This window comes from Etheostoma spectabile, chromosome 15, assembly GCF_008692095.1.
Source record: "Etheostoma spectabile isolate EspeVRDwgs_2016 chromosome 15, UIUC_Espe_1.0, whole genome shotgun sequence".
Taxonomy (NCBI): domain Eukaryota; kingdom Metazoa; phylum Chordata; class Actinopteri; order Perciformes; family Percidae; genus Etheostoma; species Etheostoma spectabile.
This window is the reverse complement of record NC_045747.1, coordinates 14,091,006-14,116,230: the sequence shown is the minus strand read 5'-3', so window position 1 is coordinate 14,116,230 and position 25,225 is coordinate 14,091,006. Positions and strand designations below refer to the sequence as shown.

General features: G+C 40.0%; 2 protein-coding genes and 1 long non-coding RNA gene across 7 annotated transcripts in view; 1 reads left to right on the top strand and 2 right to left on the bottom strand.

Annotated features, from left to right (window-relative positions):
• The window catches only part of stat5a (signal transducer and activator of transcription 5a), a 64,852-nt gene extending 59,410 nt beyond the window's left edge, over positions 1-5,442 (bottom strand). For 2 of the 3 annotated variants that reach the window (XM_032536478.1, XM_032536476.1), the window contains exon 1: positions 5,276-5,426. In XM_032536478.1, the coding sequence (XP_032392369.1) occupies positions 5,276-5,313 (38 nt within the window). In that variant the 5' untranslated portion in view covers positions 5,314-5,426. Of the gene's footprint in view, positions 1-5,275 lie in introns of all 3 variants that reach the window. The other variant, XM_032536477.1, reaches the window with a different exon arrangement.
• Positions 5,443-5,449: 7 nt separating this feature from the next.
• LOC116702318 (uncharacterized) lies at positions 5,450-10,030 on the top strand. The gene is made up of 3 exons (XR_004335126.1): positions 5,450-5,705; positions 7,434-7,575; positions 9,304-10,030. It is a non-coding gene; the product is annotated as an uncharacterized LOC116702318 (long non-coding RNA).
• An 8-nt stretch (positions 10,031-10,038) lies between these two features.
• Positions 10,039-25,224, bottom strand: stat3 (signal transducer and activator of transcription 3 (acute-phase response factor)). Of its 3 annotated transcripts, none has more exons than XM_032536480.1 (24): positions 24,953-25,221; positions 21,646-21,794; positions 20,851-21,094; positions 20,645-20,737; positions 20,459-20,540; positions 19,491-19,591; positions 18,343-18,494; positions 17,605-17,763; positions 17,158-17,250; positions 16,962-17,021; positions 16,817-16,846; positions 16,626-16,719; positions 16,499-16,546; positions 16,272-16,355; positions 14,991-15,089; positions 14,724-14,859; positions 14,578-14,630; positions 14,392-14,486; positions 14,107-14,246; positions 13,799-14,020; positions 13,647-13,689; positions 12,420-12,479; positions 11,232-11,329; positions 10,039-11,105 (listed from the first exon to the last, which is right to left on the bottom strand). In XM_032536480.1, the coding sequence occupies exons 2-24, from the start codon at positions 21,771-21,773 to the stop codon at positions 11,065-11,067; spliced, it is 2,355 nt and encodes a 784-aa protein (XP_032392371.1). In that variant the 5' UTR covers positions 21,774-21,794; positions 24,953-25,221; the 3' UTR covers positions 10,039-11,064. The 3 variants fall into 3 exon arrangements, with proteins under 3 accessions (XP_032392371.1, XP_032392373.1, XP_032392372.1); XM_032536481.1 differs by having other exon boundaries at positions 11,065-11,105; positions 21,646-21,785; positions 24,954-25,224; XM_032536482.1 differs by lacking the exon at positions 12,420-12,479.
• Between the last annotated feature and the right edge of the window lies 1 nt (position 25,225).

The window sequence follows — 25,225 nt, the reverse complement described above, 5'->3', positions numbered from 1 at the left end:
CTTCAGTTTGTAGAGTAATAGCATGTGAGACGGAGCCTGCTGAACCTGGGTGAGAGATGTGACCCATGGCCAGAATATCATAGTTCATAAAAATGCAGCACAGTTACGGTACAGACATTTAAAAACACACAAGGTGTGTAACTCCGCTGACCCGCCATTTGACCCGTGCTGGACCCATTCTTAATGAGTCGCCGTCACTCTGTGAGTAGCATGTAGGCCTACGTCCATCGCACTCCCACTCTCTCTCCCTAGCTCGTTTAATCCGTTATTGTTGAAAACAAGGGAAGGAGCTTTCTCAGAGATACATTTTTTTAAATATATCCTAGGTTATTTATTTCAGAGAGCTAATTTTCATTTACATGTGTTGCAGCTGTATGTATGTACAACATAGAACTTCAACATAAGAGGAATGTAGCACAATATGGATGTGAAAGCAGTTATAAATAAATAAATACAATTTGTTTTGGTTAAAATCAACAAATAATCGTGATAATTAATCGTGATCTCAATATTGATCAACATAATCGTGATTATTATTTTGGCCATAATCATGCAGCCCTATGAGAAACTTTCTTAATAGCTGTGACATGTACAGTATGATCCTTCAAACTTGGTTCATTTCTTATTGTCAGTGTTACTGTGAACACTGCCCCTCTCTAACTTGACACATCTGTCAGATGGCGGCGTACTCGATACAGCTTCCTGGTCACTTCATGGGTGATAAACTACACTTCCTTCAGAAGTAGCCCAGGGGGTCTGGCTGTATAAGGTTGCAAACCACTGTGTGAATAGTGTGGGTGCAAAAAGAGAAAATAAACTGCGAACACTATGTAAGCAGAGCTTCAGTTGGAGAACTCCAAGGCGTCAATACGCAACCAGGTAAAACTGTTAATAAGATTGTTAAGAGATGCTACAGTGGAATAAAACTGTGCCTGTAGACACAGGATTATGCACAAATCCATTTCCGGTTTAAAACTATCATGATTCATGACACAAAATACTATTCATCAACAAGATGTCTTGCACATGTTCTGCACTAAACAAACAAACAAACAAACCATCTTTCCCTCTTGTTCAGATTAAAGACTTCCCATGATACAAAATCCTTTAGAGAACAGAAGAAGCCATTCATTCACATAATTCATGCATGAAAGCATGACTCAAGGCCCAAAGGCATTAATAAAACAAAAGTGGTTGGACAGTGTAACTTTCCAAAACCAATATGAAAAAAAGAGATCAATAACTCACATAACGACAAATCCAACATTCTACAGTAAACCATCTTTTTTTTTTCTTCTTTTTTTTAATCTAACTCTCATTTAATGAAACAATTTATCTCGGGCACATGTGCAGCATATGTCTTAGAAGATTATGCATTTTAATGACATTAATATTTCTTCACGCTTCAAGGCACAGCCTCAGCTGTGTGCTGTTGGTCACTGAGCTCCTCTTGGACTACATCCTGGGGGTCAAATAGAGCACACTGATGCTAGTTGTAAAAGGAAAACCACTTCTTTTTTTCCTCACTCGGATTCCAAAAACTGCTCTGGGGAATCCAAAGAAAAAAAGGGCAATGCCCGTTACAGTTGCGCACAAGCTGGCTTTTGCTAACCTTCGAGCTATCGACCCTTAGCTGGGCGTGTGTCCCCACTGAAGCGTAACAACATGGATCAAGCCAAAGGGTGAGAGATATTGTGTAAAACCTAATGTAATTTGCTATCGCCTAATCTAAATAACAAAGTGAGTGTCTGAATGCCGTTTGTGAATCCACAAGATAGTGACATGCAGATTATTCATGTCACTGAACTTTAGTCAGCATTTTTAGTCATGTATGCTTCTGGTTAATGCAAAGCAGACTAGACATGAAAGACAGTGGGGTACTGAGAGCCATATGGGCCATGCCAGCAAGTTGCAACAGCATTTTTCTTCTGTGTGTTTTGCAGATGGGTATTGTGTAAAAATGAGGAAATGTTTAATCCAAACCACAGATATATATTCTAAGCCTATTCTGAGCTGACCTCTGTCAGACATCTTCCTTTGCAAAACGTGTCTTTTAGAGTTCTGGCTTTTCTTGTAGCGTCCCAGAGGCCTTATCAAGCTTCTCAGTGTCTGGAAGGGTTGACTGTCGTCCTCCTCCCACTTACTGCATAGTGCAGAAGTGAAGCAGAATTCAATGAAAGTTTGACAAAGAAAGAGATAGATGGAGAATAAAGGATAAAGGGAAAGACAGTATCAAAGAAATAGACTGCTGATAAACCCTGGATGGAAATCAAATTTGAGTCCTGTGTGGAACAGGCAGTGATCATGGAACATGCGTACGCGCTGTGGATGCCAACAATCAGCAACGCTTTTCGACAGATGGATCAGAGCGCTGCTGGCCTAGACCACTCTAAAAGCTCATGGTCACGTGAAGAGTGGATTAGCGTTAGCCCAACTGAAAGGGGGAGGAGGCTAAGGTGCATGTCACCACATGTTTCCTGATCACTTCCCTTTTAATGACTTTCCCCCCTTTCTCTTTCACTCTAAATCTCCCCTCCAGTTTGTCATCCTTTTCACCACAAAGTTTCATCAAAGAATTGGATCACAAGATAGAGAAAACTCCTGGTCTCTTTCCGGTTATCTTTCATCTGTTCATCCTGTCCACCTCCATTCAGCACGAAGAGAGGCCCCATGCTAAGCGCATTCATCAGCTCATGGCTCAGTCAGATCAAAAACTGTTGCCCTAATCGGCTCACTTCCAGCTACCCATGATGTCAATTCTGAAGAACATGTCTCCTGTTTATCCTTTCTCTGACTAACTCCCTCCTACTTACAGTGCTCATACGTCCTTCCAGGTTTGCTGAACCCTGCACTTGTCTGGCAGTGAAAAAGTGAGAAGCACACAGACAAACTTAAGGACATGCCATGCTGTGAGCACATGGCACAGTGGGCTTGGGAGATAAAGCCCTGGGTTCCCCTGTCTCCCCTGCTGCAACTCCTCCAGCATCTGGGTCTTTCTGTCAGGGACACAGAGTGGCAACCAATGCATGCCTGTCCAGCATGTTCCCACTCCGACCCAAAACTCATTTTCACAGAAATCTGGGAAAAGCCTGCCTTCAGCGAGCACCATGCACCACAGCAACAGAGGCCAATGGGGTTAAACGCTAAAAGTCACTGACCTTTATTTCCTGTAGTGTGCAGCTTGACTGAAATGTTTCATTGATTGAGAGAGCAGCAGAAATGAGCAAAAGAGAAGACAGAATGAAAAGTGAAAATGAACATAAGTCTTGAGTCACTGAGCTCATCCAAAGTTTTCACACAGCAACCTCAGGGGGGAACATCATCACAGTGAGCAGAAAGCGTTATCACAACATGTAATTATCCATTACCACAGAAGCCATAGGGGACAGAGTCGATGTTGTAGGTTTCTAGAAGAAATGTTGCTAGTTTGTCCAAAAGAAAAACACACAGGGTCTTATCGATGCAACTCCGCATTTAGCCAGAAAGAAAATGACAGAGGATGCATATCAGGAAGGTGCAGGTAAGCTCATCTGCACCCAAATACACAAGGACACATACACACAGAGATATCAAAGCGTCAGTGACATTTCAACACTGTTTGTAAGCAACCACACACACACACATGGGCCTTGATTCAGGAGTTGTGCGTTACAGTGTTGACAGTCAGTTAGCTTTGAGATGACATTTATGAACCATTGTTTCATGCTCTTTTTTTCAGGCCACATATCAACAAGCCAACGCAAAGCAACAATGCATCCTCTGTTTTACAGTAACGTTCAATCAGGACAGCTAAAGTGCTAAAGTGAATGGCACATACCTGATCGTAACGACTCAACTCACTTCTATTTTATTAACACTCAAGTCCTTTCAAATTTAGTATTCAGCTTTCGTGAGAACGTGAGCAGGCATTTATAGTAGCCCACTAAATTCCTCCAGAGAAAGTTTCTTCTTCTTCTCAAACCATATTCTTAGAGTGTAAAATTACTACAGTGTAAACCCATATTGTGTTTCTGTGTGGAACTCTAGTACCAAGATAATAGTGCCCTTTTTTTTTAATCTTCCATATCCTCAGACTGTACAACTGTACTTATAGGATTCAATACTGAGTGACTTAATTGTACTGTATGGTTGTTTTTTTGTCACTCCAATGTTGTAACAGTCAGGCTTTTTCCAAAAATGATTTATATTAGCAAAATACCATATCATCCAAATCTTTTACTTGAATAAAACTAAGTTGGTACTAGTAGAAGTACCAACAGTAAAATGTAGCCTACTTGTTGATGTGTTGACATACAAGCAGAAGCAGATTTTATGTTACCGCTGGTCAAAATGGCAACTGCTACTGTGTAGTTCATATAGCCTAACTCTATAGCAATGCATTTGTTTTGTGATCGCGCGTGTGCGTGTACGTGTGTGTGTGTGTGTGTGTGTGTGTGTGTGTGTGTGTGTGCGTGTGCGTGTGCGTGTGAAGTCTTTATCTAGAACAGCAGTCAGACGTTGCATGGAGTACAAAGTGCAAGATTTCTCTATGAAATATGAAGTAAAAGCACACAAAAATGGAAATCCTCCATTAAAAGACGCTCCCAAGCTGCACTTGGACTGAACACAGCTGCAGGACATGCTGAGCAAAGTACCAGAGTGACTCAGTCGGGCTGTCAAACTCCTAAAGCGTGCCCATTACACCATTATTAGACTCCTGGGCACCATTCTCGCTTTCACAACAGAGCCTGTAAAATCAGTGTGTGCTGCCGCAGGTTAACCTTATGGTCTTATTTCACCTCGGCTCAGACTCGAGGTCTGTAGGTTACATCTGAGTCTGGCCGTTCTGGGAGGGAGGCTTGCGCCTATAGAAACACTTAGACGTGTTTAAAAAGAGACCACTATGATAGTGAGTCAGTCCTTGTAGTGTTATTTGCAGCAATGACAATAAGGTGACTCATGCTGTCAGTCCGTGAAGATCACTGTAGAAATAGCCTATCACAGGGACCCTGCCTGTTGATTCAGCATCGCTTAAAAAAAAAAAAACACAAAGAAGAAATTCAAAAAAAAGTCTAAATAATAATTTTAAAAAAAAGTAAATCTACAGAAATGTCCCAGCGTGCATCCAGCCTGGCTTCTGTCGCTGCCTGGGGTGTGAGCGCGTGCGGACGGAGCAGCGTTTCCAACGCGCTGTCAGAATATTGTTTCGCAACGGGGACCGTTAGTGGGACGAGGCGAGGACGTGCACCTCTTCAGACAAAACCCGTTTCGAAGACATTCAAAGTGTCCCACTCACCTCTGTGGAGCGACTGAAGACTCTCTGTCCTTTTTCATAAAATGAAGGCGAAGAGGCTGCAGCGACGTGAGCAACCTACAGCGGGAATCTCTTTCAGTCCGTCAGTCAGTCGCGTAGTTTCCAACAGTTCGCCTCACAGTTCACTGCTCTCTCTCTCTCTCTCTCTCTCTCTCTCTCTCTCTCTCTCTCTCTCTCTCTCTCTCTCTCTCTCTCTCTCTCTCTCTCTCTCTCTCTCTCTCTCTCTCTCTCTCTCTCTCTCTCTCTCTCTCTCTCTCTCTCTCTCTCTCTCTCTCTCTCTGTTTCTCTCTCTCTCTCTCTGACAAGCCCGCCCACTTCCGGTGGTTCTTCAACGAGAGTGGGAAACTGGATTTCTTGTCCTGCTGATGATTGATTTTCGACTAAAGCTGGGTTCAGTCTGAAGGAAGAAGAGGTAATAACAATAGACACGACACATCTAGCCTATTATTTTCAGACATCATGTTAGTTATATTTCATATTATTCTATTTTTATTTTTTTATTTCGGTGCACATTGTCTGATATTCCCAATCGGTAGGCCTATGATGTTCGGACTTTCAAGGACTTCATTTTGTGCAGAACAATACATGAAAAACAATCACTAACAATCACAGATACATTAATAAAATAAAAAAATAAAAAAAGAATGAAGCAAAATCACCATACTCATGTTTATACAGTGATCAATTGCTGCCTCGTTGCTGCAGCATTAATCTCGGACTAACTTGTCTCTAACTTCTCTGTTGCACACAGTCATGACCAGACCGCTTGATTAGATTAAGTCTAATCTACTGTGCAGTTCATTTTCTATCCAACTCGGTGCATTATTCCCAAATCTGTGGCCCTCAATCTGGAGAATAGCGACGCCTCCTGGTACAAAAAAATGATCTTAATTCTTAAAAGATCACACCGTCAGGGCATGGACAGAGGGGACGTTATTGTTTGTTTCAGGTGGCAGGGACCAAAGACAAACCTGTCAAAATTAGTCAGAGGACAATGTGTGCCTGGGGCAAATGTCATAATGAGAGCTGCATATTTCTGCTTGAGATAGGCTACAACAAAACACACAGAAAAGGTAAACAGCAACCACGTGAACAGTTGATTGTTGAAGAAAAGATGCACATCAATTCTGTTTTATTGTTACCTGTTTGAGTATTATTATCATCAATTATTAATTAGTGCAGAAATGTTCCATTCCAAGTTAAAGCCCTGCAATAAATACGTTTGCTATGGAGAGGTAGTTGTTATTTAAAATGTTTTAAAATATCAAAAGTAAAAGTGTACATTGCAAGGTATGATCCATTTCAGTGTGATGTGGACTCTTAGAAGAATTGCCTTTTAACCCAAAGAGATCAAATTCAATAATACATCAAAATGTAATAGAAAGAAATCAAGATTAGTTAGTTTTGTTTCCAAATGTTTTTATTATGTTATTTTTTTAAACAAATAGTGGGTATACATACCACAGTAAAGATACTAGGAAAATCTAGAAAATTCTGCAAGAAATTTTAACGGTGTGCCTACTACTTGATGCACATCCGAATAACAAAAAAAACTTAATAAAAAAATAATAACTGTTAAGTGTCTTAACCCTTCAGAGGTAGACCTTTTAAAAACCTATTTAAGACCTTTCTATTTCCCAGAAATAGCTATGAAGTAGCTAGCGCTAATGCAATCAGACTCCATTTAAAAAACAATACTTTTAGCGTGTATAGAGACAACAAATTTTCCCATGTAAATCGGTAAAGTATGTGTTTATTTCAACCAACAGTAGAGTTAAGATGGTTGGAAAAGTGTAGAGAACACCAAAAACAGCGTTGCATAGTTTGATTTGGTTTCTATCAACTTTGAATGAAAGGTGTCATACAATGCTAAAATTACTGTTTATTTACATGGAGACTGGTGGGTTTGGTCCATCGTGACCTCATGTTAGCTGACAAAACTTTTTCTCCTTCCTTCATCTCCTCCTCCTTTTAAGTCTTGTCGCTCTAAAAACAGCTGTTGGTGTTAGTCAGTTAGGAGTCAGTCAGTTGGTCAGTTAGTCCATTATGACATGTTAGCTGACAAATAACACCTCATCTCATGTCTTCATCTTCTCTTCTCCTTTATTTCTCTCCTCTTCTTCTCCTCCTCCTGTGGCAGTACGTGTTACCAAAAGTGATTCAACAATGGTTGAGTAAAGGCCATCGTCACCACAGCTGATCTGAGCTAACTTTACTCTGCTGTTTGACATGTCCTGCAAAGAGAGGGCAACACGGCCTGCAGTAAAGAGTCTCCATGACAGGTGTGTCAGAACTTTTTGCTAGGGTGATTTATTGGTGAAGAATCCAGATATTGTTTTTTCATAGTTTCTATTGGCAGTTGGTGTGAACAGCGCTAAAGGTTTAAGTCCAATGGATTCCATAGTTACATGTCTGCAACCGGCACAATAGTTCCTATATTCTGACCAACCATGATGTATGAAGAGTGAAAACTGTAGGACAGAGAGCAATTTGTTTGGAAAAATTTCAGAGAATCACACCGCAGCTCTCTCCTCTAATACTCACCATTCTGGCCACAAACACACACATCGGAAAATCTGAAATGGTCTGAAAACTGGACAATAAGTAAACTTTGATTTTGGAGAAACCGTGCTTAAAATACGAATGTTCATTCTGCCCAATAAACGCCAAAGTCTTGTCTTTGGTTTAAACTTTTAATTGTTTCTATGTTGAAGTATGGTGATACAGCATGGCCCCAAAGAGGGGTCGTTTTGAGCGATGTTGAGCGATTTCCCAAAGAATTCCCATTAAAGTCTATGAGAAGGTTTTTTGCTTATTTTGTGAAAACCTCGCGGCAGAAAACAGGTAGACTAGTAGCGGGACAAAAATGAGGCGGAAGATGAAGAATAAGTATGAGCAATAATAGTCAGATTGCTGCTATTTCAGCATATTGGCACAACGAATGAAGAAAGAAAAATACCCAGAGCCCATTGCGCACATCACAGGAAATATAGAGAAAAATCAATGTTTAATGTATCAAAGGAATTTTAATCTTCACTCATTCTTAACAGCCAACATTTTTAGCATGGCACTGCTGGATATTTAATATGTTTCAGACTTATTATGCTTAAAACGGTCTGTCTTTCATCATTTAGTGATTTATGTATCAATACAGCCGGTTCTGAATGTTCCAAACACGAAGCGGTTAAAGACAGAGACAGATGACTGTGTCTGGTCTACGGATGAGGTTTTTGAGTTCAGCTCTCACAGACAAATAGACAACAGAGAGCTCTTCTGATCAAGCCAGATGGAATCTTAAACAGGTTTTTATTGGAGTGAACTTCATTCTGAAGGTAAAGCAAGGGCCAATAACACAATGTTCTAGGAGCCAGCAGCAGGGAATAGTTTACGATTGGAAAACATGCTGAAATGCAGCAATGTGGATGGGAAACCAGCAATTAAAAAAGAGGAAGTCAAAAGATTTAAGACCTCCAATGAAGCCGTGATAAATATTATGCAAGCAATACACTTTTTTTTATCTTTATGAGGTCTGTTGGTCTGGCACTGCCTGCTGGTAGGGATAGATCTGGGATGTGATGCAGATTGGTTTAAAGCCACTTTAAAGTGAAGCATAAGATGAGTGATTCATATGATCTGAGACATTTTCACATTGCCATTGTGGAAATAGTGGATTTTGTGGGGGGTATTTCTGACATCTGTGGGTACAAATAGCCCAGAAAATCAACCCCATGCTACGACTTTATTGGTATTTATTGATTTTGGTGTACATGTGTGTTATAAGTGATGATTATGAGTGGGAAACCTACAGTAAATGGAGCCAAAAAAGTCCCAGAGATGCATCACCCAGGGGCCTGTGGAGCTCATATTGCTGACACGATTTAAAAATAACCAGTTTTGTGAAAGTAGATGCCGGGATTTGAACGTCACATTATTTATAAATAAGATAAGACCTCATGATACTTAATTTTTTTAAGTTTGAGAGTCCAACAATCATGTGTCTCTCATCACAGGATCACTGGACTTCCCTATCTGGAAACCCCACATTGCGTGCATGCAGCTCCACTACATCTACTGCTCATAACGTGGCGCGGTGGTGATGTGATCAGCAGCAGTGCAACTGCCAGGATTCCCATGAGTCCTTTGGAGAGCATGTGACAGCTGAGATAAAGCAGCTAAACAAACAGAGACAGTAAAGGAAGCAGTTTCTGCATCACTGGGTCTCTGGCTTGCTCTACAGCTCTCTCTCTCTCTCTCTCTCTCTTTGTCTGACTCTCTCACCGTCTTGTGTGTCTTGATCGTCTCACTGATAGGAAGTGAACACTAACTGGTTTGAGGAGAGGATGAGGGGGTGTGAAGATGTATAGTTATTACCGTCAGCAGCTGCTGACTCATCGGTCTGAGAAAGCAACAGTCACCCTTCAGATCTGGCTGGCAGCCTATCAATCAATCTGTAGGACTGATGAAGCTTCAACATGGTGCTGTGTGGGGATTGACTTGGGTGGTTGTGTATGTGTGTGGCCTTTATAGATGTTGCCAGCCTACTGTATATCCTGTTTATGTGGATCCACCAATATTTTACGGTGTCCTTCTGTTAAAGTGGCGCCATGATAATAAACCGTTGACGTCATTTCCATTTAAAGTGCTACAACAGTTCTGATTTGTACTGTTCAGCTATTGTTAAACCATTTAAGTAATTGTAAATAATTCACATTCAAGTCAATAAATACACCGACAGATTACGTGACTACTTTTAGTGCTAACTTGTTTTTATTGCCTTCTGTCAAATAATGAATAGTTACAGCGTATTTTACAGAAATCATCTTGACATTTAATGGCGTGACAGACAAACGTGGCAGGACTCAAACTCACCTGACGGGGTTTACTTGACTGCATGAAAAGGTTAAAAGTCAATTGTGACTTTTACTGTGAAGAGTAAAATATCTTTCTTAAGCATTCATGGTTATTTTGTTTTTAAATAAATTGTTCATAAAACGATTTACATTACACATCTGATCAAAGGAATTCAGGCAACACAAACGTATCCAAACTGCTCATTTCAAAAGAAAGTGCAATTCCCATGATCATGATCACAAATGACAGTATGTAAGTGGGAGTGACCTCGCAGAAATATTTAATTTTGAGTAAAAGCTATCATAAAAAACAGCAACCATTTAAAATGAAACCAAGGTATTGTGGAACACAACATCTGAGACAAGCCATTGGGCAGGAATTAGGAAATGCGATAAAACCCATTTAAAAAAAAAGGACCAATAACTGCATTCAAGCGGTACAATTTCAAAGCGATATAGCTTATACATGAATTATTCTTACATTTTCATATTCAAAGAAAAGAACACAAAGTCATAACCATTTTTAAAAAAGTCAATAACGCAAAAATACAATGTTCTGAAAAAATATAATTCCAAATACTTAATATGTACTTAAAACATCTGTGCAGATGAGAAAGTACTGAATAGGAGCAGGATGTTGCTAAAAATACAACAGATCAGTATCAATCAACAGTTTAACACACTGAGCTGTGGACAGTCAAAACTTAAAGGAGTGGAAATGCTCTTTTAAAAGATCATATTCCAAAAATCATTAAGTTCCCTTTGGTGTGAAACTAAACTTCTTCTTTTTTTTTTACACAGTAACAAGAAACAAACTGTACAGGCAAATTGTGTGCACAGATAGAGAAAAATAAATCACCCTCTATCCTGACACAATCCCAAATCCCAACAAAGAAAAATGAAGAAACGTGACAAATCTGATCACACAGGTGATGCAACATCCATGTCCAACGTAAGTGAGTCTGTGGAAGAAATCCAAATACAGACTATTAATATTTGTTATTATGTGTATGTTCTATGTCAATGAGTGTCCTATAAGGGTACAAATATGGGTGTTTGTATGTACACCATGTGTGTAACTGACTCACCCAAATGTCCCGAATTAGCTTCAGCTTCATTGTGCATCAGGGAGTCGAGGGTGCGGGGCGACATGGGGAACAGGTCACTTGTGTTTCCAGAGTTTGTGCTGTGAAACAAACAAGAGGGAAAATTGTGTTTTACACACTTAGACTGCCCACTTAGACTGCCCACTTAGACTGCCCACTTAGACTGCCCACTGACACACACACACACACACACACACACACACTATTGCCATACTGTTTGTGTTAGTAAAAATACTTTCAATATAATTTAAGTGATAACGTTTTCATCCCACTTTACCACAAGTGATAAGCTAACAGCCACCCACTAACTTGTGTGTCAGTCTTCATCACACTGACCGCAGGGCTATCGCGAAAAACGGCTGTGATCAAGCTGCATTGTTTAATACGACTATCAGAAGTTAATAAGTCCCTCCAACAGTCTCATCGTATTAAGATAATGCAACATTCATGTTAGTGTGCAAAGTCATGCCCAAAAAAAGGTACAGCAGATGAAAAACGGGATGAATGTGTGATAAAAAAACTGATAAACAATTAGCTATAACTATCAAAATACATGAATAATACCAGGCAAACCTGGGCAGATGTTTAGCATGTTACATACTTTCCAGCTTCTATTTGAGGCAGTGCTAAGCCCACTAACACAACATGTCTTACTTTGAATAGATGTTAATGCTACAGCTACTGTCAATGTCACACACAGTGGTTGGATAGTTGGCTGGTTGGGCCGTCACTCATTTTATTTTTCCTACATGTCTTTTGCCTCATATTTACTACTAATACTAATTAACTAATAACTAACTAATACTTTAATACTAATACAATTGATAATACTACTTTTATCTGAAATCTCTTCAGTCAGTTTTCCACAAACAATCATGTGAAAAAGTCTTTGGACCGTTAAATCCATGCAATGGATTTGGTTGAGGAATTATGACACAAATGTCTGGGAAACAGAGTGTAACATGAACCAAATAAAAAAAAATAAAAAAAATAAGATGAATAGCAGGGAGATGCTCTTGTGTTAGAACCAGTAAAAGTGGTGGTGAGTTGGACAAAACAAATGTAGGTGGCGCCAATATCCCTGAAACCCACCCATCAAACACACAAAAATAAATGACAAGATGCACACACAAAGCCCTCCCTACATGCCACCTCCCCCCGAGCTCCTACCCTGGGAATCCGTTCCCAAGCAGCTCACTGTCCGGCAAGTCCATGAACACGGAGGGACACCTACGGAGACAGGTCAGGATCTCACTGAGCGAACCTTACAACCCACCAGCACACCACCAAACCCACGACCAACTTAAGCGCACATGGCGGACTGGCCTGTGCATACACACTCCTCTGACTATCCCACTAACATGCAGCTGACCCTCGTCTCCCCTTTTTGGTTTGGTTTTTATCTCAGATAGACACAACTACACGCAAACAATTGCATATAAAGCGTGGAAATGGATTCCCATCGGAAATGAAGACACACCTGATGCCAGGTGCGAACTGCAATCTGTCTAAACTGAATCTACACATAATCTGTGTTCACAGTGCTTGGTCTGAGAACAGGCTGATGGCTCCTCCAGTGACAGTGATGACTCACAGTGAGAGTAAAAACAGATTTGTTCTTTTTCTTTGAACATTTGGCAAAACTTGTCATGTTTAGAAGTAAAAAAAAAAAAAAAAAAAGGAAGTTTAGATACTGTAACAGGAACATTCCAGAAGATATCTTGTCTTTGTAAAAGTAAACATCGACAGCTAGAAATAAGGACTGACATAAAGTAAGTGGAGGTCATCGGAGGCCTCTACTACGAAGCAAGATTTGGTGTTAATGAGGTAACTTCAGGTTCAACCCAGGATTTTCTTTATCACAACCATGGATCGTAGGCTAAAGCAACAAGTTTATAGAAAGCTCAAGTGTAATTATGGTCAGATCTTGTGCCTGACTGACGGAGAAGTGATATTGATAAGCATTTTCATTAAAGCACAACAGCGTTGGCTTTTTTTGCCAGCTTCCCTTCCTGTTTTAGGAAACAGCAACTGTATTGCGTTTGCCTGTAAAACGGAGTCTGTGTTCTTCCTATTTATGTATTATGGTTTGCTCTTCTGATGTAAAATATGCGGCTCTGGTAGATGTTTGTGATTGGTCGTGCTGTGCAAACACCGCCTCTTTTATGTTAATGTGCGTGCCGCTAGATTGGGAAACCCTGGGTTGATTGAACTAGGTGATAACCACCGTCGTGACACAGCTTATGCAGGACCACGGTTGTTGGGGTTAGAGAAGCCGGGTAACTGAAAGAACTCCAAGGCATGTTGATCTTGATTCGTAGTACAGGCCTCTGGTGGCATGAGATCTTTCTGTAAATGAGGAGCTCAAAACAGAAGAGAAGAGTGACAGATACTTACGGGGTAACGCAGATGAACTTTGTCTTCAAGTATGGCTGAATAGCTGTCAGGGGAAAGAAAATGTTAGCAATAATCACAAAAAAACAAAAAAATCAATAAATAGCATGCATCCTAAGCAATATCAAAGCATAAAGAACAAGGCAGTGACTTACTGCTCGTAGAGTCTCCTCCCATCTCAGGTTCAGGGGCTGCTTCGGGCCTGCAGTATTTACCAAAAGCTTCGTCTTTGGGGATGTCAGGGTAGAGGTACACGAGAGGTGAAACCAGGATGTTAGTGGCATCCATGATCTTGTAGCCCATGATGATGTCAGCGAAAGACATGCTGTTGAGCTGCTGCTTGGTGTAGGGCTCCACTGACTGCATCTGGGTCTTTCCTAGAAACATACACAGAAGCTCAGTACCAAAACAGAAGACAAAGTTTAAAACCTTTTTATTTTTTTATTTTTTTATAAATACTTACCACTGATGTCTTTCTCTACCCATGTAAATGTAATGCCGCCCTCCTTGCTGCTTTCACTGAAGCGCAACAGAAAAGTTCCAGGGGGTTTTGGACTAAGAATGGCTCTCTCCCTCTCCTTACTGATAAAGCCCATGATATACCTGCAGACAAACCACAGGAAGTCATATATTTAGATACTGAATTGTAAAATGGTTAGTCTATTTTAAAACTGTTGCATGTCAAAACACTGTCAATGATGTGAAACAGGCAATGGCAGGAACTTGTAAACAAAGGGCGACCTCTCACCCTTCATTCCACAGCGCCAGGATATACTTCTTCACCAGGTCAATGATATTGTCTAGCCACACCCAGAAGGAGAAGCCTTTTCCAGCCATGTTTTCCTGGGAAGAGGAAGGAGAACAAATAACTCACATTGAAGCCATACAATGGCAAGATGGCAGGCTGAACCATGTGCGGTTTTTACTTCAGTACCTTACAGAACTTGGCCCAAGTGATCTGACAGCCGGAGTAGTTGACACATGGCCCTGCATGGACAATTACAGAATACAATCACACATTTAATAAATGAAAGTGCTGAGTTAAATGTTTATTGGAGACTTTTAGGCATGACCCCTCACCTAGTAATTTCTCAGCCAGTGTGGTGAGCTGTTCAATGGTCAGGCCTCGCTTGGTGGTGGAGGAGAACTGCCAGCTTAGAACCTCAGCTACCTGGTCCCACGTCCCAACTGGAGGCTTGGTGAAGAAGTTCACATTCTGCACAGAGACACCCAGGCCAACATAGCTTAAAATATATCATATTAAAAATTGTGGACACTAAAAGCAGATATACAACTGTGTAAACAGAGCAGAGTCCAGGCCCTTTCCACCAGAGGGTGCTGTCTTACCTTTGGGTGGTTAGTGAGCATGTTGTACCACAGGATGGAAGCCCAGGCATTGGGCATCTGGCAGATGTTAGAAATGACTACCACAGGCAGGGAATGAGTCTGCACAAATGGAGGAAACATTAATGTATATTATACATTAGTATAATATAAAGTGTGGGTATTCCTTGCTGACATTTACCATTGCACAATGATGTGGAAATGTTCCTGTTTCTATTTCAGTACATCATCTCGCAATAGGACTTCTTCAGGAGGTCCTCTCAGTAATACTGCTCTTACAGGGCATGATGCTGTTCTTGGCATTATAAGGTACTTTGGTGTAAAAAGCTTGTCCCTTGTCCTGGGACCCACACTCTGAGATCTGGGTTGGATTTGTGAGTATGAATAAAATCTAATACGTCAAATGTATTATGTAAAAACTACAGAAGGTGCGTGTTTTAGTGTGCTAACAAATCATTCGTGACTAAAGGGATAAGGTTGAGTTCTTGCTAAGTTTCCTACATCTTGGTCATATGAAACTTGAGTGAAATCGGATTAACTAGTAGGCAAAAAAATCACTTTGTATGTAAACACACCACTGAGATAGAAAAAGTTGGGCAAAAAAAATAAGTTACATCTTTTGAATAATAATGCAAGCTAATTTGACTTATAATTCTTCCTCACACCATCTGTCAGAAGGAGACCTTTGTTTTGCCATGAAGACAACAATTATTACGCCAAAGATGCGTATGTTGAGCAGATGCTCTGAGCGTCAAATATTGACGTATATGGATGATCCAGCTTACCAATTGATGATAACGGATGATTGACTAAGCCAACTGGGAGGTAGAGTAGCCCCACCACCTCATATCTATGGCAGTGACTACAACTTATAACGCCCATTTAATTGGCTGATTATGTCCAAAGCGGGTGTTTTCTCATTGACAGAGGTGTAGGGAAAGTAAAAAAAATCTAACTTTACTTCATCAGAAATACTCAGTTCCAGTAACCCTGCAATCTGTGAGGTAACTCGGGTCAGGTCAGTGACTGGGTTGATGGAGGAGGTTTGTCTTTTAAGTAAGAGCTCGTTTAGAGGCAGATGAGGTGACAGTCTCTGGAGGTGGAAGGTTTTTGGTAATGACTCATTTGTCTAGTGACTTTGTTGGCAAGAGCAGCTAAAGAACGCTGCTGTATCGGTACATTACGCTTTAGTGTTTTGTAGACTTCTGGTGTTACATGAAAGTTAAACTAAAGATGTGGAAACGTCTCCAAGTCACTGACACAGAGATACTGACTCATACTGACCTCCAGATCAATCTTCAGGCCTTGATGATAGACTTCTGTCTCAAAAGTGATAAGATGGAGCTCTTCTGTGACAATCAGAGAGGCCTAGAGAAAACAGATTATTCAAACTGTTTAAAAGCAGGACAACTAAAGTCAAGAAAATGTTCATGGCAGAAGATAAAACCAAACTAGAAACAATTTGAGCATTAAATTATACTATCCCACCAAGTGTCAGAAATAGTACTTACGTCGCTATTGGTCCGGCCACCATTACCACACCTCTGTTCTCTCAGGGTCTGTAACAAACAGGAAGTCAGTGCTCCACAGCAGCTTTTATCAGAAAACTTCATCAGTCAGACTGCCTTTATAACTCACCAAGTGTTTAAACTCTGCTGACAGGCTGCCATTGTTGGACTCTTCCATGTTCATGACTTTTGTGTTGGTACCAAGGATGTTAAACTTTCGTGATCTAAGAAAATAAAAGAACAGCAGAAAGTGAGACTTAAAAGAATATGCAGTAAAGGCTAAAAGTTTGGAAGAAAAGTGTCCTCAAATAAAGGAAGTACCCTCGAATTGCAGCCACATCCCCAGATTCCCTGAAAGATAAACAGTCAAAATCAGTAAAGCAGTTTTTTTGAGGTCTTAAATCAAATCTCTGTTTTAATATAAATGTTAAAACCTCCAGTTAGAAAACAAACAACAAAAACTCACTTGTCAATGCAAACTTTGATTTTCAGCTGGTAATTGAGTTCAGGGAACTTTACCAGTAACCTGGAAAAAAAGTGAGAAAGACATATTTAAAAAAATATATAAAATGTTTCACTCTCCGTTATATGGGGTGCATAAAATGTTTCAATTGAAATAAATACAATATGTTGTGTTTTGTTACTGCAAGCTTGCATCTTACCTCACTTTATTTGTGAACTGCACTCCTGTTTTTATGACCAGAGGTCTGTCAGGATGCATGGGCATACAAGGCTGTCTTTCAACCACAAAAGCACTACAAGATAGAGTGGGTCATGTATCAGAGAAAAAAATCCAGCAGACATCACAACAACATACGGTGAAGAGATTTCTAAGGTCAAAGGTCCTTGTACAAATGATTTCTAGCGTTTTTAAAGTGCATCTCACAGTCTCCCTACAGAGAATGGCTCAGATGGCACAGATGTCACCACAATTGCTAAATGAAGAGTATGTGATGCGATTGAATGCTCTGTATCATAAGTAAGTGGAACTTTGATCTCCGAATGTCTTCACCATAGAGTGCTCCTAAAGATCAACAATTAACATTCATGTGCTCAATATTACACTTGGCCTGGGCAGATGTACAGTAAATATGTGTTGTATTCAGTACCTCTTCATCAGGTTTCTGAACAAGTCCACAATCTTCTCCTCAAGGGCGGGCCGGTGCTGGATGATGGGGTCTCCTTTGTAGGACACCTTCTGCTGAAGCTCTTCCAGCTTCTTGATCTGCTGACGAATCTGGAGCTGGGACTCAGCCAAGGATGTGATCCTGGTAAGAAAATGTTATCCAGTTCAAGTTAAACATCTGGATGAAACATGCCCCAAGGCGTCCAACTGACTTTGACAACACTGCTGGTAGTTGGCATATCTACAGCAAAAACATTTTAGTTGATGTCTGCATTGATAAAGGGAGATCACCAAAATGGCAAGTAGCGCTGAAAGAGTAGAAAGAGAGTAGTGTCTGTTAGCCAAAATATTTAATATATGGTATAAAAGACAACCATAAATACTATTAAGTGCCTTACTTGCTTGTAATCTTAATTTGGATATAATGCGCACAATCGCTGTCTACAGCTGGATAGAGACGAGTGTATATACTGGAATAACTCATCAAAATAACAATAAAAAAAAAAAAAAAAATCACAGCATTTCTAGAACATCTTGACCATTTGAGTTCAAAATATTCTTTTAAATGAATTGTTTCAATGTAGCTGGACGTCCTCACACTATGCTGGAAAAGACTTATCCAGAAGGAAAGGAAATGATTCAAATATCAAGTTGATTATTGACCATTAATGTGAGGGCTTATCAATTTTAGAAATTGCTTAAAATTTGCATCCCTGGTTACCATGTTTCAAGGCGATCCAGGCAGATGTTAGGAGGTCCTCCAATGCAGGCAATTTGCTGCCTTCTCTTCCAGTCTGCCAGTTCTTCATCAGTCAGGTTCTTCTGAACATAATCCATGGCGGTCAACAAGCCTCCCATCTCAGTCACAATTTGCTACAACATAACAAGCACAACATACTTTAAAACAGTTGGTATAATTTTTAAGAAGTCACCGTGGCCAATGTGACTGGTAGTTTTACCTTCGTACAGTATGTAAGTGTTAAAGCATTGTTTTCTAGAAATGCATTGCAAATTGGCCTAGCATGTAAAATGCAGCACTGAGGACAGCGGGGGCGCCTGGTTTCACAGCGGCAACGGCAGACAATTCCACAGCAGTAAGGGTGCTCCGATTGATTTAAATAGTTTGATCGGTGGTCTCCATAAAGGCTGATCAGATGACGCACTACCTACTAAAATTGCTACTACCACTGAAAAAATGTCTGCAGTAATTGAAAGAATATTTTTTACATTTTGAGCTAGGACAAAAAAGGCTAAACAATTACTGATATACTCTCTAAACGTGTGTGACTGTTATGTCATGGTTTTTTCAGCTCATTACAGCAGGAGGACAAGCCTAAAATGCTTTACACCTCATGCCTTTTTATCTTGACATCCCAAGATTTTGTTTTCTTTGCTCTGCATTTTATGTTTAAGTACATTTTAAGTTTGTGAAATTTAACAATTTTTTTAATTTAACAGTTTTTTTGTAATTTATTTTGAAATAAGGCTCATTTCTTAAGCTCTAAGGTGTTTAAGGTGTGTTTCTAACAGAGGAAGTAGAATGTTCAACGTTTCCTGTCAATAAAAGTAAACAGTTGACAATTCACAATACATTATCATCTGTTAACGTTAAGACTATTAAAATTAATATATGAGAAATATATGACAGGATAAATAGAAGTATAAATAGACCCGATGACCAGTGATTGGTATCAACCAATATTCCTTCCAGCAATCGGTGATCGGCCCCAAAAATCCTGAACGAAGCACCCTTACACAGCAGAGTCTTCTGCCATTTTTTGCAATTTCTTTCGGTCATCTTACATTTGCACATGCAAAAAGCCTACTCTGTGTAACTCACAACATGGTACACAGCACAGAAAAACCCACCCTCCTCAGCTGGTCCAGTGCGCTCAGCATCTGCTCGAGCTGAGCCATCTTCTGTCTGGTAGCAGCTGCTTGGCTGTTCCCATTTAGGTCCTGGGACAACTCTGGTCAGAGGGTGGATATGGCACAGGTCAGCAAACTAATTCAATTCCTTAAATCTATACCAACAAGTCTGACCTTTAATAAATGTGGATCTGAGACTGAGGGTTAAAACGCTTCCAAACAAATCAATATCACTGTGAAAGTTCAGAATGCTATAATTACCGTATTTTCCAGACTATAAGTCACACTTTTTCATAGTTTGGCTAATGTTAATTTATACAGAAAACATTACCGTCTACAGCCGTGAGAGGGCTCTCTAGGCTTGTAACAACATATGTTGCTCCTAAAGACAACTGAGAAAGACTGAACACAAACAAAATGCCCCAAAAAAGAAAATCCTGTTCTGCAGATCACAAACTGCAGGTAGTAAAATATGCAGCCGAAAACAATATTCAAGCAGCAGAAACACAGTTTGGAGTGAGTCAGAAACTTGTGAGGGACTGGCGAAAAGGTTACTCTTACTGAAATGACGAAAAGGAAGCTAATCACAGGCTGAAAGCAAGATGGCCAGAGCTGGAGGAACGAGTCCACAGATAGTTGCTTGAACAACGTGCTGCCAGGAGAGGCCTGTCAACAGTATAGTTACGTCTCTACGTCCTGGTGGTCGTTCTGTGTGCTATTGTATAGTTGAATAACCATTAATGCGTTAGGTTAGGTTAACATAGCGGCCTGTACCGTATTCAGCCTGTTGTTCTGTGTGCTAAATCTCTGTTCTTGGTCTTGGATTTTGTAAAATAGATTTCTAAATAAATGCGACTTATAGTCCAGTGCGACTTATACATGTTTTTTTTCTTGTCATGACGCATCTTTGACTGATCCGACTTTTACTCCGGAGCAACTTATAGTCCGTAAAATATGGCAGAATATACCTCCTTGACTCTTCAATGTCTTGTAATTGAAGTCAAAGTCATCCTGCAAGTTCTCAAGCATTTTCATCTTCTGTTCCATATCCTGAAGAAAAACAAACAAGGATTTATATATTTAAGACAAAATCATTTTTCAAGTTAGATAGTGTTCGGGACTCTTTGTACTGCACTCACTTAGTCTCTACTAACCTGCACCCGCTTCCTGATGTCTTGAAGGTTGTGCTCCAGAATCTGCTGCTTCTCTGTCACTACTGTCCCCGTGGGATGTGCTGCCTGGCCTTCCTGCAAGACAATATAACATATACTACTCGCTGCTGTTCCGCCCAAAATTCATGAACTGAAACTCTTTGAAAAAATATGGATGCTACAGCGAGGTTAGTGTAGCTCTTCTCTACCTGTACAGCTGTGGTGGCCGTCTGCAGCAGTCTTTGCTCCTCCCACAGACAGCGGGCAACAATGCGGGCAATTTCCATCGGCTTCTCTAAGTACTTGCTCTGGAGATGCTGTTTAATCCTGCGCAGGTTATGCTGGTAGAGTACATTGTTCTCCTGCAGGAAACGGCTATACTGCTGGTCTATTTCTCCCAAGAGGTTGTGAAACACCAGGGTGGCGTGGGACTCCTTATTGGCAGCGTAAGCCCTTGTAAAGGATAAGATAATCAGGATATGATTTATTTCTAGTTCCTTCTAAGAGCTAATAAAAAAAGGTAAATACACAGTTCACGTCACCTAGACAACTGTTTGTTGGATCTCATCCAAACATCCTGTACCCCACATGAGGGGGACTACTTGGTCGGTTGGGGGTATGATAATCGTAGTACAAATTGGACAGAAAATGTTGTACTGCTATTTTAATGTAGCCCTCAAAATAGAAAAAAAAAGAGATAAAGCTTCATCACTCGCTCAGTGATGCACACATGTTCAGATGCGCTGTGATACATAATACACATGAGAACACTGTAATGGTGTTGTGAGGGAAGAAGAGGGCATGATAAGGAAGAGTGTAACAGTGAATACTAAACACAATAGCTTTCTACGTGTCAAGCTATCAGACAGTCATGGTGAATGGCCAACTGCCAGTCTGGCGGGAGTGGAGAGTAATAGAAATGTAATGCAATTTGTTTGCAGACAGGAGAAACAAAATGTGCTTTCATAACCGAGACTGATCCAAGGAATGAAATTATTTCTCACCAGTCCTGACTCTCAATCCAGGGGGCAAGGAACTGACGCAGCTCCATGGGGAAGCTGTCACTGTACAAGTGGTAGAGCTGCTCCAGATACCTGGTCTCCAGCTGCTGTAACTGGTTCCACTGGGCCATCCTGACATAAACCTACACAAAGAAGATGGGGTTAACACCATAAATTAATCAGAGTACATCTTGGAGAAGGTTATTACTATTTTATGCTGTGTAGTTGACCACAGAGAAACAGCTACATTTCAGGTTTTCTCTGAAAAGGATGACAGGCTCTGGGGAGGCGTCCTTTTCAGCACAGACACTTCCTGTTCAGCGAAACACTACTCCTCCACCAAGAAATACAGGCCAACGTGTAACAGCATCAGCAACTCCCAATCAGATAGGAATAATGATCTTTGGCTGAGGTTTTGCCCCAACCTCATTCACTAGAAACAATAAAAACCATGCTTCCTTTTCTTTGCCGCTGAAAAGCTACTCTAGATGGATAGGAAACCAGAAAAACATATTATTCGACAGAATACAAACTGGGTTTTAAACATTTCCTTCATATTAATTATCAGAGAAGTACAATTCAACTTGAGTAATGTACTCTAATTAATTCTCTCGCATCTGCCGGAGGAGACAATTATCCATCGGATCCCCTTTGAAGGTTTTGCTAGCCTTCTTATCTTACCAACAGCAGGCTACACAGTTCCCCGGAGGGCTCTAGACTGTACACTTACAATAACCAGACAGTGAAACCAATTGAAAGTTGTCTCCTCTAGCATCCATATTAAATAACTAACTGACGCCTTCGTTTCAGCTACTACACACCTTGTAAATAATGGTGCAACAAGAAACTAGACTTTCTGTTTCCCGGAGCCAAGATGTTGCTCTTTCTGACAGAAAGATAGTGCAGTTTAAATGAGTACCTACATTTGCATTCAATATCTATCTGTTTCCACTTACTCACACTGTATTGGATAAACCCCTTAATTAATGCACGCTTTATGTTTTGCCCATCCCCTTTTATAAAACCTACATGAGGGAAAAAGTATTAAAAACACTAACCACAGCCTCAAAAACTACTATAGACTAAACGTTTCATCAGTGTTAACAAAGACTGGGCATTTACAAAAATGTTTTACATTTATTTGACTTTTCTTTACACCATAGCAGACATTTTTGAAAATTGTAGGATAAAAACTGCAAAAGGTGCAACTAATAATATTTTAGTGATGGTTCTTAGGTGTGAGTCTCAAAATGTCCCCTGTGAAAAGGTATTATCTATTGACATAAACTGTATAGTATTGTCCAAGTATACCTAACAAACACAGACACTCAGTGTAAGGTAACAATCTCATATATTTCTCAGGGTAGGGCAACTTGAAACAAATATATATACATATAGTATGTTAAGTTTCACCTTTAATATAAATCATGTCAGTGTTCCAAGGGAGCCACAGGAATTCATTTACAATCATTCTGGCTGACATCATATGGGTGTGGGTTTTTTTAAGCATGTAAGGGACATAACCCAAAGTTGGCCATCAAACGTGACAGTTTTCATATGACCCCTGTTCCTCTTTCTCTGGCATGTGAAAAAGGTGCATCTGCAAGGTGTAAACCCAGAGTGTATCACATCAAATAGCAGCTGAGTCATCGTCAATGTTATGAGGTTTCCTCATTTCGTCATCCAAATAAGTATTTTCTTCTTTCTATTGTGTGGGAATTTGGTGTGTCTCTAATATTTCCTTTATCATGCCTTTCCATGTATTGTATTAAATTGCAGAGTTACCAAAGAAGTACCCACACAAATAAGGTGTCTGGAAAGCTCTGGTACATTGTAGAGTCCCTCTGAGATTATTGCAGGATTATCACTGACCCATGGTGTAGAACAATACAGTTTTATTATTGATTAACAAATACCATTTGGCACTGAGTTAATGCCACATAGTTACTGGCAACTAAACTAGCCAACAACCAGTTTATTCTATATTGAAAGATAATAGGCAAAAGTTAATTTGGGCGGTAAGGTCATAATGGGTCCACAAAGTCTGAACATAGTGGCTGTTCAATCATCAAATTACATCAACATGTTGTCCGAGTCACACACACATTATAAATGATAGCCTTGGGGACATTTTGAAAGATGGAAATTCTTCCCAAATATTGATCCAAATGCCAAGGAAAAGCTTTTCTCTAAACATCACATATTTAACATTTTTGTTTGAGTTTTGAAACTCAGTATCATATCCAAGCAGACCGAGCTAGAAATTTGCCAGGCCAGCCAGAAATGTGCAATTTGTCTAATTTTCAATGCTAGGTAACGCTAGCCATTGCTGCACTAACTGTAGAGCACAATTTAATTCACTGAACCATGTTACTGATATTCCAGTAAGTACTTCCTTGAACATACAAAGCAATGAGTAACCAAGCCAACAATCCATTTCATGACTTATGTAAACACAAGTGACAACAAGTAATATTATGTAAAGTTATGTAATTTAGTAAAGTCATAATGTATTTCATGACAGTCATGCTTTGTCTTTAAAAACATTGATTACAGTCAATAGTGTAGTAGCCTATCTGATGACACTGCATCCCTGACTTCATGGATGTACTGGCTAAACTAAAGATCATATATGAAAACATAATAAAAAAAAAACTAACTCTGACATACACTTAAAATAGGACTATGTTAAGGTCTGGACAGATCATCTGTAAAATTGAATCTTTTGAACGTAAGAACTGAATTCCAGTGCAAGTTGTCCGACATGCTGGCCTGCAGATGAGATGGAGATGGGCGTGACAATTAAATAAAAAACACACACAACAAAGGCCTCCATTTCACTGGGTCCAAATATGCCATCCTAGTTAAGTTGAAACTATTGTTCGTATACATACGTCATTGTTTTGACGACAACTGACGTTTGTTTGACAATTAAACTAGGCGATCCAAATCACATGAGCAAACACAAACAAAACGTATATATGTATACTTTTGTTGTGACCCATAATGAGAGAGCAGAACTCAGTAACGTTGGCTAACGTTACAGATAAAACGGAGTAAGACTTTAATGTACTTTTATGTAACGTTAACACCGTGGACACTGAATGGCTTCCCCAGTATGAAAAACTTATGACCTAGCTAGTTACAATGCTACAATCGTACAACAGTAGCGTTATAACGTTAACCCATAGCGCTAGTCATCCATTAATGTGGTCTGCAGTAACACAATAATGAAAACAATCCCGCTTTGGGTCTAAGTAGCTATTTTTTAATGCATGTCATAAGAAGAACTTGCTTTTATAGTCGCTTACCTAGCTCGCTGTTACTCCTTTGGAAAGTTTCTCCGTTAAAAAAAAACGGTTACGTTAACCCCTTCTAATAAAAAACACTGACAATAACAGTCAGTGGCAAATTTTCTAGAAATTGAACACACAAAAGCGAGGAGAATACACAGAAAAAGACCGTTACTGATTAGGTTTTCTTGCCAGCACGGGAAACACTTCTCCGACGTATTTTACGTAACGTTACAAAGCTCCTCTCTCACCGAACCCATCTCATTGCAGTCTTTCCACCCAGACAACCC